At 38.6% G+C, this 20,166-nt stretch overlaps 1 protein-coding gene across 7 annotated transcripts in view; it reads left to right on the top strand.

Annotated features, from left to right (window-relative positions):
- Positions 1-20,166, top strand: part of NLGN1 (neuroligin 1) — a 601,032-nt gene that overhangs the window by 283,612 nt on the left and 297,254 nt on the right. For all 7 annotated transcript variants that reach the window (XM_030575893.1, XM_030575892.1, XM_030575894.1 and 4 more), the window contains one exon: positions 8,539-8,691. In XM_030575893.1, the coding sequence (XP_030431753.1) occupies positions 8,539-8,691 (153 nt within the window). The remainder of the gene's footprint in view (positions 1-8,538; positions 8,692-20,166) is intronic.

Genomic DNA, 20,166 nt, shown 5'->3' with positions numbered 1-20,166 from the left:
TATTGAATGGAAGTTCAGCAGCTTATGTTAAATGAATTTCATGGTCTCATCCATTTTTGGTGAACATGTTGTTGTCCATACAACCACCAGTATTGGCACTCTGAGGAGAGGAGCCAAAGGTTGTAAGGGTGTAAAGTTGAACTGAAAAGGGATAATTAATTACAACTATAACTAATTATTTTAGTTTATGGGACTGGGATTTCAGTCCCTCTGGCATCAGGGATGAAAACTGTACTCCTCTGTTCTGTGCTAGTGGGAGCAGATGGATCTGGGGGATTCATCCTGAGTCAAGGGTAGACACTGTTTACTCCTCCACCTTCCTCAAAGATTTCAAAAGGGACAGGTCAACTATATATTCCATTGGCGAGCCACAGTCACTATGGAGAATACTCAAGAGAAGTGCTGAATTGGTGCATTTCCTGCATACTTTGGTACTGGGCTTCCACAGCCAGATAACTATAAGGTAGCAGAGAACTTGGACTGCTGTGACCTCATCTCCTCAGCCTGGACTTTCGAGTTCCAGGGCCCTATGGTCTAGGTTGCACAGGCAGGATTGAAACACCACCTCTCCCCTCCCCCCAACCTCAAATTAAATTTACTTGGGGCAGGGTAGGTAAGCAAATAAAACAAAAGAACTGCCTCCTCTTCCCCCTGCCCTCCAAAAAAGCCACCCAAGATATCAATATTTCAAACCATGTGCCAACCTTACCCCCAGATTTCCCCTGACAAATTCTGCAATACAGTTACTTGTGGTCAGTGCAAACATCTTCAGAGGACTGAACATTTAGGGGTAGCAAAAACAAATATAAAAATAAATAAGTTACACAAAAATACCCTATTCAGATTGGGCTGGCCATGGCAAAGAGGGCTGTGCTGCATAATTGTACGGTCTCTCTCACGTAATTTAAGTATAATGTGTTGCAAAGAGCACAGGACCTTCCTATGTTTCTTTAGAGGCTCAATGAGCTCTTACCAAGAGCCTGGATCATAGCCACCTGGCTTAAGGGACCACACAGTACTCCCTATGGAGTCAGTCTGTCACTTTAATTAGCAGCAGATTTCAACATAAAACAGTATTAAATAATCTTCAGTCCCATGTACTACGCGTTACTACTACAGCATCAGCATTCCCAATCATTGCCAGCCCAGGGACAAAGGAGACTGGGATCAGTAATCAAACTTGGGTCTTCTGTATGTGCTACAACCATTAGGCCAGCCTTAATGAGATCGTTTTTCATTTTTGGTTTCAGAAGACCCAAAGGCACTAGTGCACATTACAAGCTAATGAGCTGCAAATTTGCAGTTTAAAAAATGAAAGTGTTTTCAAGTCTTATGAGTGTAAAATGTGTGCAAAGTCAGAAGTTATGTAAACTTCTTTGCTTTCCCATTTTGTTTGCATTCTTGCAACTGTATAACCATTATATGTCTTAACAGGCCAGCATCTGTCTCACAAGAGCTGTACTAAAAGTTTTGCGTTGTTTACACTTGGATGTTTTCTGGCCTGTTTTTGAACAACAAGGTAGCTGCACTTGTGGTAAAAGCACTGAGCTGTGGTAAAAACACCTGTGATTTATGTAGCATTAGTGAATCCGCACCTTTGTTGACAAATGGGTAAGAAATATCTAGTGTAGATACAACATTAAAGTAAGAGTCGCTCAGGCAGTGAATAAACTAGCTTCCCAGATCTGGAAACCTGGTTTGGGCTAAAAATGTAAAGGATTTGAATATTTTCATCCTAGTCATCTACTATTTTTTGTTCAGTTCATAAATTAATTTAGGTTAATCTGGATTTATATTAAAAAGTACCTCTCCATTAGGCACTTTTAGTACATATATATTAAAATAATTCTTAGTAAAATCCTCAGCTGTAATTGTGGCCCAGAGTACTAGCTGCTCTACAAACATATGAAAACTCAGTCACCAATGGACTCCCCTCGTCCATCAGAAATCCTATACACTCTGTAGCTCATCTATCTTTCTGTCTCACTTCATCATCACCGTATCAGAGTAGCTCAAAATCTTTAATGTGTTTATCCTCATAACCTCCCTGGTAGGAAAGTGGCTCACCCATTTTACAGATGGGAAACTGAGGCACGGAGAAGCTAAGTGATTTGCCCGAGGTGACACAGGAAGTTTATGGGAGAGCAGGGAATGGAATCCAGGACTCCAAGGCTAGCACTTCGCCACCACTTTCTCCAAAGTCTGGGAGAAGAGCTGGACATTGCAACCTGTTCTGAAAGTCAACAGACTGAAGCTCTATTGTACCAAGAAGGGAAGTGAATTCCAGGGACTGGGTATTTCTGGTGAAGAGCCCTCTACCAGCCTCAATGTTTTAAAAGTAAGCTAGGGAACAACTAACTCAACCCTTTCAGCAGATCTCTGTTGCCATGGTGGCACAAGAAGAAAGGCCGTCTCTTGGGTAGCTATGACTCAGACCATTTAACTTTAGATAACAGTATAGAGTAGTGCACGTTTGTCTATATCACAAAACAACCACGTGCTTCAGCATAATTACAGTCCCAGCCCGGCTGGAAAAGCATAAATGTTGCAATTGAGGATGGAGAGTCTTTGACTGATATACATAGACAGCACAGTGCCTGCTCACACTGTCACCTTGGCATATTAGTTTCTCATTCCATGAGCATCAAAATTGCAGAGTAAAAAATGTATTTGCATGTTAAATTTTTCTTTGAATATTTTACCCCTCTGACTGAGAGCTTCTGTTCAATCTACATTGAATTTTTACAGTGGTGTTGCTAACACTTCAAAATATAGGTAGTAAAAATTCTGACAGTCTCTTAATGTAAGCGGCTCTATTGGGTTCCATTATTATTCTGTCCCTACCAGCCATTGGTAGTATGGTGAAAGGTCTGTCAGTTTTTGCAGTACTAACTTTCATCTTTCAGTAGTTTATAAGTTACTACTCACTTGGTTGCAGAGTCCTTCTCTACTTAGAACCTTATATTGCTGTTTACATATGAAAGGCCTATCAGAATTACAACTCTTGCATTTCATAGTAGTTTGCATCTCTTACATTTATACAGTGCCTTTCATACAAAAAGGATCTCAAAGCACTTTGCAAATTCAGCAATTGCTATATAGGGATCATTTCATCTACCATTTAAATACAGCCGCCTCTCAGGTGAAATGTAGCCAGCGGCTTAACAAGAGTATACAGCAAAGTGACCCAAAAGCTTAAGATAGTAGCTGAAGAAGAAGAATACATTCAACTGAAATTTGAGGAGGTATTTACGTAGGCTGAATGTAATTAGAGAGTTGGAATTTTGTCAGAAGGTTAGGATTAAACACTTGCACTCTTAAGAAAAGTGCAATAGATTCTTTAATGGTCACAAGCTGTCAGGCCTTCAATTTGACAACACATCTAAAAGATGTGATTATTTTTAATGGAAGTTTGCATAATAAGATTTTCAGTGACACTGGCTTACACTATTAAAATAACTATAGATGTATTTAGTGTCTCATAGATTTGAACTCAAAGTAAAATGACTTCAAAGGAGGTTTTAAACTGTGAAAATAGTTGCATTGACTGGTGCCGTTATGCAAAATTTGTTAGAAAATTATTTTGGAATCGCTAAAACAGTACATATGTAGAATCTTGCTAAGTAAGAAGTACATGGATTCCTGAGCAGCTAGTTTGCTTGTAAAATCTTCTTAACAGTTTTCAACAATAACATGTTCACAACCCAAATGGACCTGAGATGGTAAATAATAATGTCACATATCTCTAATGTCAAAGTGAGACTTTTAAAAGGACCCTGAAACAAATGAAACTTTTTATGAAATTTATTTCTGAAATTAGTTATTTATTCTTTATGCATTACTGTAGGACCTCAAAACCCCACTCAGGATTGATGCTCCATTGTGCACTCTAGAAACACAGAATAAGACGGCCTCTTCCCTGAATGATTTAATCTAATTAACAGCAGAGATAACAAGTGGTTGTAACAAACATTAAGAAGGAATGGAGGGTGGAGAATGATGGAAACCATAATAAAAGCATGTATTTACATAGGCCATATAAATAAGATAAATATCAGATGTACCCACTACACATCTACTTAGACATTATCAGTTGGCAATTTAAGACCAAATAAATCACGGTATCAAGGCAAAACACAGGTATGAATAAATGAAGGGAAAGAGATGTTTGGAGTCAGGGAGGATTTTGAATAGAGATGTCCCATATACATTTCTTTTGAAAATTTTCACACTTCTTGTCAGTAACTCCAAACTCTTGGTAAAAATACTAAACTTGTGACCTGATTCTAGGGCCACCCAGAGGATTTAGGGGGCCTGGGGCAAAGCAATTTTGGGGGCCCCTTCCATGAAAAAAAGTTGCAATACTATAGAATATTATATTCTCATGGGGGCCACTGTGGGGCCCGGGGCAAATTGCCCCACTTGCCCCCCCACAGCCTTGCCTGATTCTGCAGGTCTTATTCAGACTGAGACTACACATGAGTAACTACTACTCGGCATGAGAAAGGGTTACAGAGAAGGTCCTTAGTGGCCAAGTCCACCGCTGGTGACTTCAACAGAGTATGCTGATTCCCTGATTCACTCCGAATTAAATTCTGATTTCATGGAAGCTCCAAAGGTATACCTGAGTGTAGAATTTGGACCTTGTCTAGACATTGCAATGTTTTAAATTGAAGATATTCTAATGTCATGCGGTTTACTGACCACACTGCAATATTCTGGCACAATGGGCTGATATCGGCTTAGGGGTTAGAGATGGAAAACACCTGTCAGGTCATGTAGATGGGATTTTCAAAAGTAGCTAAGGGAGTTAAGTGTCCAAGTCCTGTTTGATTTCAGTGGGAGTTGGGCACCTAACTCCAATCTGAAACTTTTGAAAATCCCCCCCCCAATCCTTCTTCATACCAATACAGACTTATTCTTACACAATATTTTTACTCTTTGTCCACTCTAATTTTTAAAGGTGTCGAACAATGGATCTTACACCAGTTCCTTGGCCACGTATTTCAAGGTCAATGGAACTCGTTAGGTAGTGATTCTTCCTATGTTTCTGCTTTCTGAATTTCATACCAGTTAAATTATTCACTTCTAGTTAATAATATTCTCTTGTCCCATTTAAACAACTCCTCTCTATCCCTAATGTTTACACCTATCAACTACACCCAGATGTGGATAAAGTACCCCAATCCTGTTCAGGCAAAATTCCCACTGACTTCACATGAAATGCAAAATTGGATCTCAAAATTGAACAGTCTCTAGTCTGTTTTAAATTACATTTCATGGTAAGGACCTGATCCTGCATTAGAATCTGCTAGCGCACATGTGCAGAGTCCCATTAACTTATTTGTCTCCTGATATAGGATTAAAGCCTTAGTATATATTTCGTCTGAGGATCTTGAGTTTGCTCTCAGGTGAGCTTGATAAAAGTGTGGCTCAGTCTTGTTCACTGTTAAACTTCCCTTTCCAAGAGTGAGAGACACAGAATCACCACCTTTAGTTTCTAGAAGTGGTTACCCTTAAGTCAAGGTTGAGATCTTTGACAATGCAGCATGTAGAAAATTTATATTGCATCTAGTCTTATCTGATGTGGCATATAGATAAATGGAGAATAATTTGCAGTTCTTGCCTGTGCTTAACCTTTTCAAGCATAATATTTACAGGGAAATCACAGATAGGCATAATGTAAGCTGAATTTATCAGAGAATCCTTTCTTTATACCTTGAACTTTGCTTTGCACATGAATGTATAGTTCATCATTTGTTTCCAATAAAATCCAACCATTCTTCTCTAAATACCCCAATATTATTTTCCACATAAACAGAAGAGTGCTACCAAGATTTCATTACTGTTCACAGTTGGTGCCTTCTAATTCCATGTAATTTTAATTAAAGAAGAATTTGAAACAATCTCCCCCTGTGTTACCTCCAAGTATACAATTAACAGTGTACAGTTTCTGCTGTGAACTGTCATTTACTGATTTCAGATTAATAATTTATCATTGTTTCCTCAGTTGTAGCCATGCTAAAAAAAACAGGAAGCAAAAGCTGTGTGTAAACAGCCATTGGAAATAAATGCTTTAATGAATTTGAAAGGACTTTTCTCTACTCAAGTTTGAAACCTAAACATGTGCCCTCTTCACTTTAAACTCTGAGAGTGGCACATTTGAAAGTACTTACTGTGTGCTTGGGTGAAGGGCAAGTTATTTCATGGGCCACCTCTAAGCATCATAATGGTTTTGAAATAAGTGATTATTCTAGAACTTGCAGTATAGAAGAGCCCATCTCTGAAATTTGAGCACTCTGATGCTTTTTTTCAAAACAAACAACACACAAATTATACAGTAGCTGCCCTTATAAAAACAAAAACATCTGTGTTGGCCTTTGTCACCAAATACAGATGAAGGAGCTCCTGTGTTTGAACAGCCTGATCTCATCATTGTCTTTGCCGTACTTGGGATATGAATCAAGATAGAAGTATGAAGAGTTTTATTGAAGACTGCTTCGCTGAATGTGCCCAAAATAAGAGGAATAACTCATAAATCTTAAGATAGCCTTTTCCACACTGATATTAAATGGAGCATAGACAGGAGAAAACATGTATATTGTTAGAAAGAACATGGTTATCTTTCACAGTGAAAGCAAATTTTATGCCAGGATGTTGAGAGAACTCCCTTTTCCTTACTCTGGAATTTTAAACATCCTCTTCAGTCTGCTAATTTTCATAATCTCTTTGGAGACATGTTAGAATGCAGCATTGTGTGCTGTCTTTGGCAATGGAAAATGGTGAACTGGTAGCAGCTCAAATCAAAATATCATTAATCCAAACATCTATCAATAACAATTTAATTTTAAACTTTTCCATCATTTTATATCTCCCATTTCTGAGAAAATGATGGTTAATCAAGTTTAAATAGTTAAGGGGAAAATTGGGCACTCAGTAAAAAATCCTGCACAGAAACCCAGCATAACTATTGGACCCACTAAGAAGAATCTTTAAAATCTTTGAAATTTGTAATTCAACAAGTAGCTGAAGTAGTATGGCTTCATAATAGCCAATAGCTATTAGTAGAATAGCCAGCAGAGTGACTTCATAATGAATGTTTAATGCTGAATTTGTCAGATGGACTTCCCCCACAATGGACCATGGAGGAAAAAATTTTGACTCTACTTCAGAGATCCACATTTTTACTTAAGTGGACACATCAATTTACAAATCACACTCCATTCTGGTTTTGGCTCATTATTGTTATAGGTTCCATCTAATATTAGTATAAATGAAAGTTTGGAGAGTTACAAAATTTTGCCCGTTTCCCCAATTTATTTACTTTGTGCATATGCAGCATGTTGTATATAGTCAGTTTCAGTATTTCCCCATACAATCATAGTGGCGTATATGCAGCATAGTTGTGGCTGCATTGGTCCCAGAATATTAGAGAGAGGGGATGGATGAGGTAATATCTTCTGTTGGACTGACTTCTGTTGGTGAGAGAGCTCTGTGTGGCTCGAAAGCTTGTCTCTCACCAACAGAAGTTGGTCCAGTACAAGATACCTCCTCTTGCCTCTCTAATAGTTGTGCGTAGGCAGTGACTTTCCCCATCACCTACAGCAGCAAAGGAGAGGAAAGCTTTTTATTTTCTTTCTTTCTCTTCTCACCTCCTTCCTTTTCAAAGGAAAATTTGATGATAAAACCAAAGAAATTACCATTTGGAAATTGGCAAGATTTGAAATTAAATGTCTTCTGAAACAAAAAAGCCACGTTTTTCAAAAAGAGATGCCTGAAGTGACATGCCAATTCAGTACTTTTGAAAATTAGGCCACTTATTTAGATACTCAGGTATGGATTTAGGAAACTAATTTCATGCAACTCTGTTTGAAAATCTTGGCCAATCTATACTTTTTCTCAATTTATGTAAAAAAGTAAGTATCCTCTTATCCTTATCCATCTAGCACAATGTAGTATTGATTTGAAGTCTAAAGCATGCAAACTCTTTTCCCCAGCAGCAGAATAACTCTGACAGTCTAAACTTCAGACATGTTTGCATCTCCTTTTACAAGTTAGTTCCCTTACCTTGTTAGAAGCCAGCAAAGAATACATGAGTTCGCCTACTTAGATGTGGGGCCAGAGCCAATTCATCTTAATAACACGATATGTGTATTAGTATATGCACAAAACTATAGGTGGAATTTTCAGAATAGTTCATCTTTGGCTTAACTCTGCTTCCACTTATGTTAGTGGACAGTTTACCATCAATTTCCATGGGGCCAGAATTACGCCAAATGAGTAGTGTTGAAAATTCCACCTCTTTAAACAAAGTCAGTGACCAGATTATATGTGTTCATATGTTTCTTGGCTTATTAGTCTGTTCAAAGGATGAAGTGTGGAAACAAACACTTGTGCCCTCTCCCAGCCCAGTAATTAATATATATTGCTTGAGAGACACATGCTGAAAAAGAAAAATAGCCTCACTAAGAAACATTATTGCATATATCTTTTTTTGCCACTTTCTTGGGATAAAATGTTCTCAATATTTTTTTCCAGACATTCGGGACAGTGGGGGACCTAAGCCAGTGATGGTGTATATTCATGGAGGGTCCTACATGGAAGGCACTGGAAATTTATATGATGGCAGTGTTCTGGCAAGTTATGGCAATGTGATAGTCATCACAGTCAACTATCGCCTTGGGGTACTTGGTAAGAAGCTTTTGGATTTCAATTCATCCCTGCTATCTGCATTGCACTTTATTTTATTCATGAGAATATATTCAGAAAACTGCTTTTGTCTTTGTTTTTAAAAGCCTTTTTCCAATATGAGTCTTGTTATTCTGTAGATCCGAAACAAAATTTCTGCCTTTATATGCCGGGTAACCTGAAATTCTGCTTCCAATTTAATGATATAAAAATACAATGCAGATGTTCAGATTTGTTGAGTTCATGTTGCCTCTTTCGGTCATTTATTAACATTATGTTGATTAGATGTACGTACTGCATAGGGAAAATGAATTTATAGTATTCAAGTGCTAATTCAGAAATGGGGATTTTTTGTTTGTGAAGGGAAAAGATTAGAAAAAATGCTTATGTTCTGTTGATCACCATGGCTTTTTGTCCTCTGAAGAAGCAAGAGATTTTGGGATATTAAACTGGCATTTTTATAACGACATTGTGCTTTCTTGAAGTAGCTGGATTGCTTTGGTTTTAAAGTGGGAAGTATTGGTCTAGTTAAGTACATCCAACAATTTCTAGACAGAATAAGAAAGTCAGAATGGAGAGTAGACTCCGACTGTTTTGACTTAGATGAATGATGTATGCTAACATTGGTGGTTTAAATAAGAAAGAGTTGTGAGGTTGACTCCAAACTATCCATTCATAAGTATTTCTTAAAGTAACATTTTGCCACTCATTCAGTATGGGCAAGCTTGTGACAGAGCTGACACCTCGAGACAACAAAATAACTTTTTTCCATTGTTTTCTGCTGACATTTTGTGTTTTGAAAGCCATGATGCGAATTGGATTCTAGGATATTATATAGACCGATATTGCAATAGTGTACCAGAAATTTTATGACAGAATCATGACACTATATATAATATCCCAAATGATTTGATAAACTGGCAGCTAAATAATGTGATAAATAACCTGTTGTTTAGTTAACGAGGCCAGTGAACTTTATTCTTAGTATGTTAGTAGTAGGAAAAGGCTATTGGGGGTTATCGAGCATGTTGCTTTTGTTTTCCATTCCAGGGTCATATTATTTACTAAGTCCCCATTTAATTTGTGCTTAATATGCACCTAGTCTTTTCATGAATTCATTAATTCTTACCGGCTCTTCTGGGTAACTGCCATCTGTCGATTACCCTTTTTGTTAAAAACTGGGGAATTGGAAGACAATGAATTTGACTTCCTCGTTATTCTTGCCTGCCTTTGGTTTTGATGTTGTCTAACTTTGGTTCTTGAAACTTGGTATAATTTTAATTGTTTTATATTGCACCTGGTCATTTTGACGTGTAAAGTGGACAGTACTATTTAAAGCTTATCTAGTTCTTTGTTTAGTGTCCAACCCTGGTTTTAATTTGTCTGCAATTCTTTTGGCAATGCAACGTTATCTTGTTTGCTTTTATTTCAGTGTAGTTACACACTGACTTGTTGGTACAATAATTTGGGATTCACGTTCGTTGTCAATATATTGTATCAGCTTTCACTTAACGGACTTCCTTTTTCTATTTTATTTTAGTGCACTCATCATTGATGTATCAGTTTACATTTATCTGCAGTACCAGTCCACTAGGCTAGGCTGTCAAATTATATAAATTTTCCTTGTCTAATGCATTGTTACTTATTTGCTAGTTCCAAACTGTACTTGTAACAGCAATGCTGGAAATCTTGTTTTTCGTACCAAAAAATGAACTACTTTGCATAATTCTATTTTAGCCTGAGATTTCAACATTGATCCCTCTAGTAGCTGGGCTGGTAACAACTGACTAAACTTAAATATTCCTTGGTTCTCCCTCTGGTTTGTGTGGTCCTTCGGACAACAACAATGAAGAAAGAAATACTTTTTTTCTTTTTAATTGTGAACTGTATCGGTAAAACCACTAAAACTGAAAAAGAGAACTCAATGACTGCAGTAATACTTAAAATGACTGTCCTTTCAAGTCAGCTTTCAAAAAATGACTAAATTTCAAGTTGACAGTCTTTCCTTAATACGGTGAACATACCATTTGATTGCATATAAAATGGCTGTTATACTTCACTATGTATCCACTGCAGCAACACGTCAGCAATTAAAAAGAACTTATCCAGTATGCAGTTTTCTTCTCTGTCTTGCATCATTATTTTTTTATTCCTTTAACATAGCTGCAGGTACTATTATGCAATAAGTGTTTAATTCCTCAACATGGGTCTTTTGGTATAAATGCAGTAGATAGCAACTTTGATTGGTGCTGTTTAAGAATATTATTCAGCATTGAACTATTGTCTAGCACAATATTAGTCTTTGCAGTCCACAGGATTTCACTCCTTGTTCTTTACATTCACTATCTCCCTCACTGACAGAGCTAAGCTATGTAAACACTTGAAACCTGATAAACATATTAAGCTATGTTGGTGGGGGGCGGGGAGGAAGGGAGGAAAGGAGGAAGGAGAGGAAAGTCTCAGGGCAGAATTTGATCCACTGGTATGTTTTTACAAGTACATGACATAAAGCTTTGCGGGCAGTGGTTCTCAACTTTTTTCCAGACTCAGACACCCTCCTGTCTATCCAGGATTGAGCTAGGGTCTCCTCCTATTTAGCAATATGGGAAGGGCAAAGATATAACCCACAACACCATTTTGCAATCCCCAGGTTGAGTCACCTGCTTTTTAGGGCAATATAAAGATCATTTTTGAATTGTTTGTGAGTTGGTAATATTGCTGCTGATTCCTTTAACTTATTTAAATAGCTTATTTCTTTTCTTAACAATAGTAAACTTGAGCAGCTTAATTTTACTTTTTCAGTTTATTATTTATTCAGTACCTTCTCAGACTGTTGTGCTCTTGGTCAATTCGAGCTCTTTTGAATTACTGCTTTTTGCGAAACACATGGCAGGGATAATGCACATCTGATATTCCTGTAATTGCTAGTTCTTGAGTACACATCTAACTTAAATCTTATTTCTCATTCCTAACTGATTGAAGTTTATACTGAGCAATCTATTTTTGATTGTTCAACAAGCTTTGAGGAAACAGCACTACATTACTCTCAGGATCATACTATGCTTCCTACAGTTGTGTATCAAAAGAACTTACAAATTTATTGTAAACTTTTCTGATTAATGCTGTAGATTAGTTTTAGGCATTCTGACCTTGTAACAGTTTCTAATAATTTGCTGGTCTCTTTCCAGTGCTCACTTTGCACTAGTGGTAGGGCAATGTTGCTGTACACATCTGGATGTGGATTACTATGTAGCCAACAATAATAGACCGCTGCAGATGAACTCACTAAAGGCCGCATTGCTCTCCCATAGCTTTTTCATGGGAGGATGGTGAAACTACATGGAGTTCTGGCCATCATCTCCTCTAATGGGGAGGAGATGTGTTCTGAGAATTTGTGAAGCTGCACTGAACATAGCTTGAGACAATAAAGCTGCTTGCACTCCCACTGGCCTGACTCAAATGTTAGTTGTCAGTTCTCTTGAAATGTATTTAATAAAGAGAAGATGGTGAAAATGAAGAGGGAGATTTAAAACAAACCAGAAACCTGATGAGGTTCCTGGCCCAGTTTTACCTTTGTCTAGAACCTATCTCCAGAATAAAAGCCCCTTACAATTTTTCTTTAACTAATGACAAGAGGGAAAGAAGAGCTGTTTGCTTTGGAAGCTTGGGAACCATTGAATGGAAATAGATCATTTATCTCTTTTGTGGCCTTTATATTCTGTTTAAATGCATGTTCTGTGCAATCAGCCTCTTCCAGTGAGGGATGGTAAGTGAAAAGTCTGATATCATTGAACTTCTGAGACTCTCAAGGGAGAGCCCAGTGATAAGTGCTAGGAAGGTTTCATGTCTTCTTTATAAGTACAACCTGCAAAAGGGCAAAATGCAGACAAGTTAAATTTTGAGGTCAGTTAATTTAAAACTTTAGCTGTATATCTCAAATACCTTCATCTAATAAGTGAAGTAGTGGCATGTTATTTATTTTTTCTTAAATTAAAAAAAGAAACACAAAAATAAAGAGCCTCTGTTTTGCGATTAAAATGGGTTAAAAAGTCCTCCTTGGCTCTTACAAAAACACACTGAAATGACTTAAATACTTGAATTGTCGTTTTTCATATTTGAAAAGAAATATTTAGAAAGGCCCAATACTTTTTGAATTGCATCAGGTTGCTTTACCATCTGTCTTCCTTGGCAGTGCCAGCAAAAAAGAGAGAATGTTTGCCTATGCCTATTGCATGATCATCTTTCTTCTGCAGCATTAGTTTATTTTTACAGCTCCTGGACTCTTTTTACCTCCCAGGATCCTAATGTGATTCCAAGGAAAAATAGTTCAGACAGTCTTTATTCCACCTCATCTCTAAACTGCCTTGGGGGATGTAAGGATGATTCATGAGAATCTTTCTCTGGAACTAGTGATGGTCCTCATTTACATTTCCCATTTTGTTCTTCCTACACAAGCCAATGAAAAGTTTACCATAGAAACAGCTAAACTGTTCTTCTAATGGCCTGAAGCAAATATTTGCAATGATCAAAGTAAGAACAGGAAACTTCTGATTTCTAGTTTTGTATATTCCATCTTGCTGCACTGGCACTACAAACAAATACCAGATCTCCTAAGAGTAAGAGACCCAATGTATATACACCCACACAGAGAGAAATACTCCGATAAATGAGATCCTTCTGGTTATATTGCAATAACTAATAGCAGTTTTCCCTGCTGAGAAAGCAGATGTAGGTGTGCTTAAATTCTGTAATTGTACAGTAGTCTTTTAAATATTTAGCAAGATATTGACTTTGATAATCAAGTTAAAAACATTTACCTTCCTCTGTGGTATATTCAGCTAATTTTACATTAAAATGGTTAAACCTTTAATCACAGGTATTCCAATCACCCTTTCTGTTTTCTGCTACAATTTCTGTGTATGGTGTAGAGTGTGATGAAGTGCCTATGGGTTAACCTTACCCCCTTGTGTTCAGTGGAATCCAAATCTTCAACACTGTATCCATAGCATCTCTGATATTAAATGTAGTATGGCCTGTTTAAAATATTTTTCATGGTAGCTATTTAGACAGAAATGGTAAATGCCTGCAGATAAGTTACAAGTAATTAATTTGAGATATACCTATCTCCTAGAACTGGAAGGGATTTTGAAAGGTCATTGAGTCCAGCCTGCTGCCTTCACTAGCAGGACCAAGTACTGATTTTTGCCCAAGATCCCTAAGTGGCTCCCTCAAGGATTGAGCTCACAACCCTGGGTTTAGTAGGCCACTAAGCTATCCCTCCCCTCTAAGAAAAATCTATTAATTGTTAGCAGAAGCTATGCACATTTAGGATGTGTTTTACTGTCAGTGTGGTTGTGGTATCTATATATGTACTTATATGGTCCCCTTCGCTATAGTATCTAGATGGGCTGAATTTAAATATCCACTATCTCTTGGGGTATGTCTACACTATGGGATTATTCTGATTTTACAGAAACCGTTTTTAAAAACAGATTGTATAAAGTCGAGTGCACACGGCCACACTAAGCACGTTAATTCGGCGGTGTGCATCCATGTACCAAGGCTAGCGTCGATTTCCAGAGCGTTGCACTGTGGGTAGCTATTCCATAGCTATCTCATAGTTCCCGCAGTCTCCCCAGCCTATTGGAATTCTAGGTTGAGATCCGAATGCATGATGGGGCCAAAACAGTGTCACATGTGATTCTGGGTAAATGTCGTCACTCAATCCTTCCTCCGTGAAAGCAACGGCAGACAATATTTCATGCCCTTTTTCCCTGGATTGCCCCGGCAGACGCCATAGCACGGCAGCCATGGAGCCTGTTTAGCCTTTTGTCACTGTCACCGTATGTGTACTGGATGTTGCTGACAGACGCGGTACTGCAGTGCTACACGGCAGCATTCATTTGCCTTTGCAAGGTAGCAGAGACAGTTACCAGCCCTATATCACCGTCTGCAATTGGAAATTGGTGATGATGGTTATCGATCCTTTTGTACCATCTGCTGCTGTCATGGGTGCTCCTGGCTGGCCTCGCTGAGGTCGTCCGGGGGCGCATGGCCAAAAAAGGGTCATTCCCTTCTTTATGTTTTGTCTAAAAATGGAGTCAGTCCTGCCTAGAATATGGGGCAAGTCTACTAGAGAACCAGAGAGCACAAGTGCTCCGGGTCAGAGCCCCAGATATCCCACAGAAATGATGAGCTGCATGCCATTCTAGGGGGTGCCCCTGCAACAGCCCCACCCATTGCTTCCCTCCTCCCACACCCCTCCTGGGCTACCATGGCAGTGTCCCCCCATTTGTGTGATGAAGTAATAAAGAATGCAGGAATAAGAAACACTAACTTTTTAGTGAGATAAAATGAGAGAAAGGCAGCCTCCCACTGCTATTATAGTCCAGGCAGTACAGAATCTTCATGAGACATGAAAGTGGGGGGGGGGTGAGGAGCTCAGCCTCCAGTTGCTATGATGAGGACGGTTTTCATTCCTTTTGCACCATCTGCTGGGAATGACCAGGAGTCATTCCCATTTTCGTCCAGGCGCCCCCGGCCCACCTCACCGAGGCAAGCCAGGAGCACTCACGGGATGATGAAGACGGTTTCCAAGTCTTTTGTACCGTCTACCATCAGGAAAGGAAGGTGAGGGGATGCTGCTGTTCAGCACCGCAGCACCGCGTCTACCAGCAGCATTCAGTAGACATAGGGTGACATTGAAAAAAGGCGAGAAATGATTTGTTTCCCTTTTCTTTCATGGGAGGGGTGGGTAAATTGATGGCATATACCCTGAACCACCCGGGACAATGCTTTTGACTCTTCAGGCTTTGGGACTCAGCCAAGAATGCAAATGCTTTTCAGAGACTGCAGGGACTGTGAGATAGCTGGAGTCCTCAGTACCCCTCCCTCCCTCCCTCCATGAGTGTCCATTTCATTCTTTGGCTTTCCATTACACTTGTCACGCAGCACTGTATTGAGTCCCTGCTGTGACCTCTGTCTTTGGCATTTCAACTTCTTGAACGGAGCTCTGATAGAACAGATTTGTCTCCTCATAAAGCAATCAGATCCAGTATCTCCTGTACAGTCCATGCTGATCAGAGCACCATGCTGGGCAAACAGGAAATGAAGTTCAAACATTCGCAGGGCTTTTCCTGTCTACCTGACCAGTGCATCCAACTCCAGATTGCTGTCCAGAGCGGTCACAATGGTGCACTGTGGGATAGCTCCTGGAGGCCAATACCGTCGAATTGCGGCCATGCTAACCCTAATCCGAAATGGCAATACCGATTTGAGCGCTACTTCTCTCATCGGGGAGGAGTACAGATATCGATATTAAGAGCCCTTTATATTGAAATAAAGGGGTTTGTTGTGTGGACTGGTGCAGGGTTAATTCAGTTTAATGCTGCTAAATTCGGTATAAACGCGTAGTGTGGACCAGGCCTTGGTGTGTGACTAGCTTGAATTACCTGCATATTCTTTCATTTCCTCATATACCAATTTCCAGATGTTCATATTTCTGGGAATTGTTTTATTGTGCCAGTCAACTAGCTACGACACTCAGTGTTATAATGGAAATGCCAACTAATTAGTTAAACCAGTAATCCTCTTGCTGCAATTTCATTTCTATACGTACATTCTTAATAGGTGGCACTTCAGGCCAGTTACATTAGTTGAGAAATACTTATTTTCTATGCAGGTCTCCAATTCAGTCTCTCTCATCTGTCTTTGTAGTTACCAAAGTATTTCTTAATCTGTGTGGCATGTTTTTTTTTAATGCGTGGTAACATGGGAATGATAAAATACAATACATCTTTATTTTGTATTGTACAGTGTCTTTGAAACAAACTGTATCCCAGAATGGTTTACAGAATTAAATTATATCTATCCAGCAAAATGAGGGAGGGGGAGAGAGAGAGAGTGAGAGAGAGAGAGAGAAATGTCATGCGTTTCTATCCTTCATGTCATGGTAATGCTATGTATCCTTGATAAATAATTTAAAAGCTGGGTATTTGTTGTTAAAGTATTTCACACTCTGGTCCCAATATTGTATTTTGTACCTATTTTACCTCTGACATACGGTTAGCAGTATTATTGGACCCAGTCCAGATTCTATACACCAGAGGTGAAATCCTGATCATATTGATGTTAAGGTGAATTTTGCCATTGACCTCTGAGGCTGGGATTTCGCTTTAGGACTTTGTCATCCTAGCTGGTGGACAAATGTAGCAATTCTATTTTGGAGGTTTGTTTAAAAGGCTTCTTTTTTCCCATGAGGGTCCTTAAAGAATCAACATCTACCATACTGTTATTTCTGATATTCCCTATAATTAGAACCGGGACTACAGTACTGTCAAATACTTTGGTAAATTGAACTGCTGTTGATAGTAAAGGTTTTCGTCAATAGTGCTTAATTGTATATGCTTGAACTGTATTATTGTTTCCATATGGAACCTTGAAAAGTGGCTTGCATATTAATAATTACTAATATAAAACAAATATTGATAAGAAGGCAAGCAGAGAATCTTCATTTTTATGCTCGCAGTGAAAGTCAGTCTGTAATTCCCTTTCCCACTCTTTTTACGCTTGCTGAAATGATGAGCAACTCTTAGAAATTTTCTATATGATTACTCAGCAAATATAGAACGTTAGGGTGTTAATAAGGTTTGACTGAGTATTTCAGTTCCAAGGAGCACTTTATTTTTATTTAATCTCTGAATGGCCCATTGTTTCTTTATAAAGTGCTTGATGACTGTACGGTGCTGTGGGTTTGGTTTTTTTTCCCCATCTTGTCAGGGTTCCTTGTGTTTGAAAATATATTTTAGCACTGAATAGGTGATCTTTTAAAATTCATACCCCTTCAGCTATACTCAAGGAGTTATACTGCCTGGCTAAGAATATATTGTGAAGATGTAATTTTCCACCTGGCTTTGCAGATTGATTGTTCTTTGACTTTCCTCTCTGTTTCTGTGTGGTAGATAAGCATCCAGCAACTTAAAAAGTATGAAATAAATGCAGCCTGCTAAATAATATGGTTACACAGTAGATCCCACCATTTTGGTCTCTGTCAGTACCGAGTAGATAAGAATGCGAGTCATGTTTCCTGCACTCGAGATGGCAAAAAAAGAGCACTGTCTGTACAGACACATGTTGAAAGGGCTTCATGCTATTAGAATTCACTTTTTAAAAGATTTAGGTTCAGATTCCGACGTCCTAACTGATGTTGTGTAGTATTTTATTCCCCAACTAGTCCCATTAAAATCAGTGGGACTATTTAAGAAGGTGCTACTCGGGGTGTGTGTGTGTGTGTGTGTGTGTGTGTGTGTGTGTGTGTGGTGGGGAGTGGCAGAGTCTGGTTCTTATTCATTTGAAACAGTGACTGAGCACAAGACTGTAAACCTCTTACTCCTATTGGTGAGGAGTTACTTGTGCGAGTTGTCCCATAGGGTTCTGTTTGCATGAGTAACTACTTAGCAGTGTAAGTAAGAAGTTTGCAGTCTAGCCCTTGACTTTTCAGCAGTCTGTTCAAGTAGGAATATGCAGCCATAACCAAAATAAAAGTTTTTGAGCAAAAAGCTACTTCCATTGATGAAAATTAAAGCCTTTAGGCCTACTTTTGTGGCAAATGTTCTAATAAAATGCATGTAAATTGCATTCTTATTCTCATTTGGAAAATATATTAGCTTTGCCAAATCCTCATTGCTTCTACACCAAATGTGCATGTTTTAAAGAAAAACGGCAGTAGTTTATCGTTTAGAGAGCTATGTGCTATTTCCTCACTGTGGCCCACATGAGTACATGCCCACTGGCTTCAATAAACCCAGAATTTCCCCGGAGTAATGACTTGCATAATTAAGGGCTATCCATTTGAATTAAGGGTTACAAGGTTAATCGCTGAGCTTACAATATGCAGTATTTAAAATGTATTTTGAACAGCTTTAAAATAAGTTCCGGATTCAGTGTCACCATCAGTTTAATTAACTGAAAGTGTTTTCCCATCCAAATAGAATGTGATTTCACAGATACCTGTTTTTTCTCAATATTTTCAAATAGAACCCGAATTTTCTCAGTGTCAATCTAACTCACAAAGCTGTCGATGACACACTTGTTTGGGTAATTATTAATTTTTGTATGTATGACCTACTCTCTTTTGTATTTGGATATAGTGGATAGAATAATTTCTTCAATATTGAATTTTTTTCTTCAAAAACATATACCAAATAGAGCACATTGGGTAGCATTTTCAAAAGCCTGTAACTCAGAGATAGGCAACCTATGGCATGCATGCCAAAGGCAGCACGTGAGCTGATTTTCAGTGGCACTCACACTGCCCGGGTCCTGGCCACCAGTCTGGGGGCTCTGCATTTTAATTTAATTTTAAATTAAGCTTCTTAAACATTTTAAAAACCTTATTTACTTTACATACAACCATAATTTAGTTATATATTATAGACTTATGGAAAGAAACCTACTAAAAACATTAAAATGTATTACTGGCACGCGAAACTTTAAATTAGAGTGAATAAATGAAGACTCAGCGCACCACTTCTGAAAGGTTGCCGACCCCTGATATAACTGATTTAGGACCTGTGTACAGTGTGGGATATGCACAGTATGGGCGTGTAAATCTGTAAAGCACACTAAGGTGTTGCATATTAACTGATCTGTGTAGCCCTGTTGGTGCACACTAAATGTTCTCTAATAGGCTTTAATGTAATGCTGTTTTGAAAAAGTGACTTAGGTCCACATCGTCCATAATATTTAAGCACCTAATTCTCAGTAGGAGTTAAATGCCTAAGGACCAGATCCTCCAGGTATTTAGATGTCTAAAGATACCAATCATCAGGTAATGGGGTTTTAAAAAACATCTAAGCATGGTAGGTGCCTAATTCCAATTGATTGCCTAACCTTCTTAGAAAATCCTGCTAGATGCCTTTTGAAAATCTGGCTCTTAAATCACTTAATCATTTATAAAAATGTAGCAAATATTGTAGAAGTAGTGCACTCTTGCAACCCATAAGCTTCTTCTTTTGTATGACATTTGAAAAGCATTGGGTTGGGATTATAACTGAATCTTAAGACTTGAAAGCCATTCTAATGCTTCTGGGCTAGCTAAGTGGATCCCCCTTCCTGAATGCAGCAATTGTCTGTGATGTCACATGGTTTGACCTCACCACAGTCACAACCTGGTGAGTCTTTGACTCCCCCCAGCCCCCATTTGTAGAGGAAATATCCACACCTTCTGTGTGTTGTCCAAATGCAGTTGAGTGTAGTCCACTGCCTAGAGGGAAGGCAGAATTCCGGGACTTCTTTCATTGGCTCTTTAATCAGGTCGTTGGGACGTCACATTCAGCCCATGATTCAAGACAGCGAGTTCTGGAGTCCTTTCCATTGGCCTGTCGTGTTGATACATGGATCCAGAGAAGCTTCCTGGATTTGAGTCAGGAGAGTAGCAGTGAGTTGAGATCTTGGTGTATCAGCAGGTCCAGAGTGGCC

The sequence above is a fragment of the Gopherus evgoodei genome, chromosome 9 (assembly GCF_007399415.2).
Source record: "Gopherus evgoodei ecotype Sinaloan lineage chromosome 9, rGopEvg1_v1.p, whole genome shotgun sequence".
In the NCBI taxonomy this organism is placed as follows: domain Eukaryota; kingdom Metazoa; phylum Chordata; order Testudines; family Testudinidae; genus Gopherus; species Gopherus evgoodei.
Note: the sequence above shows the minus strand (reverse complement) of the source record. Positions and strands in the feature narration are given on the sequence as shown.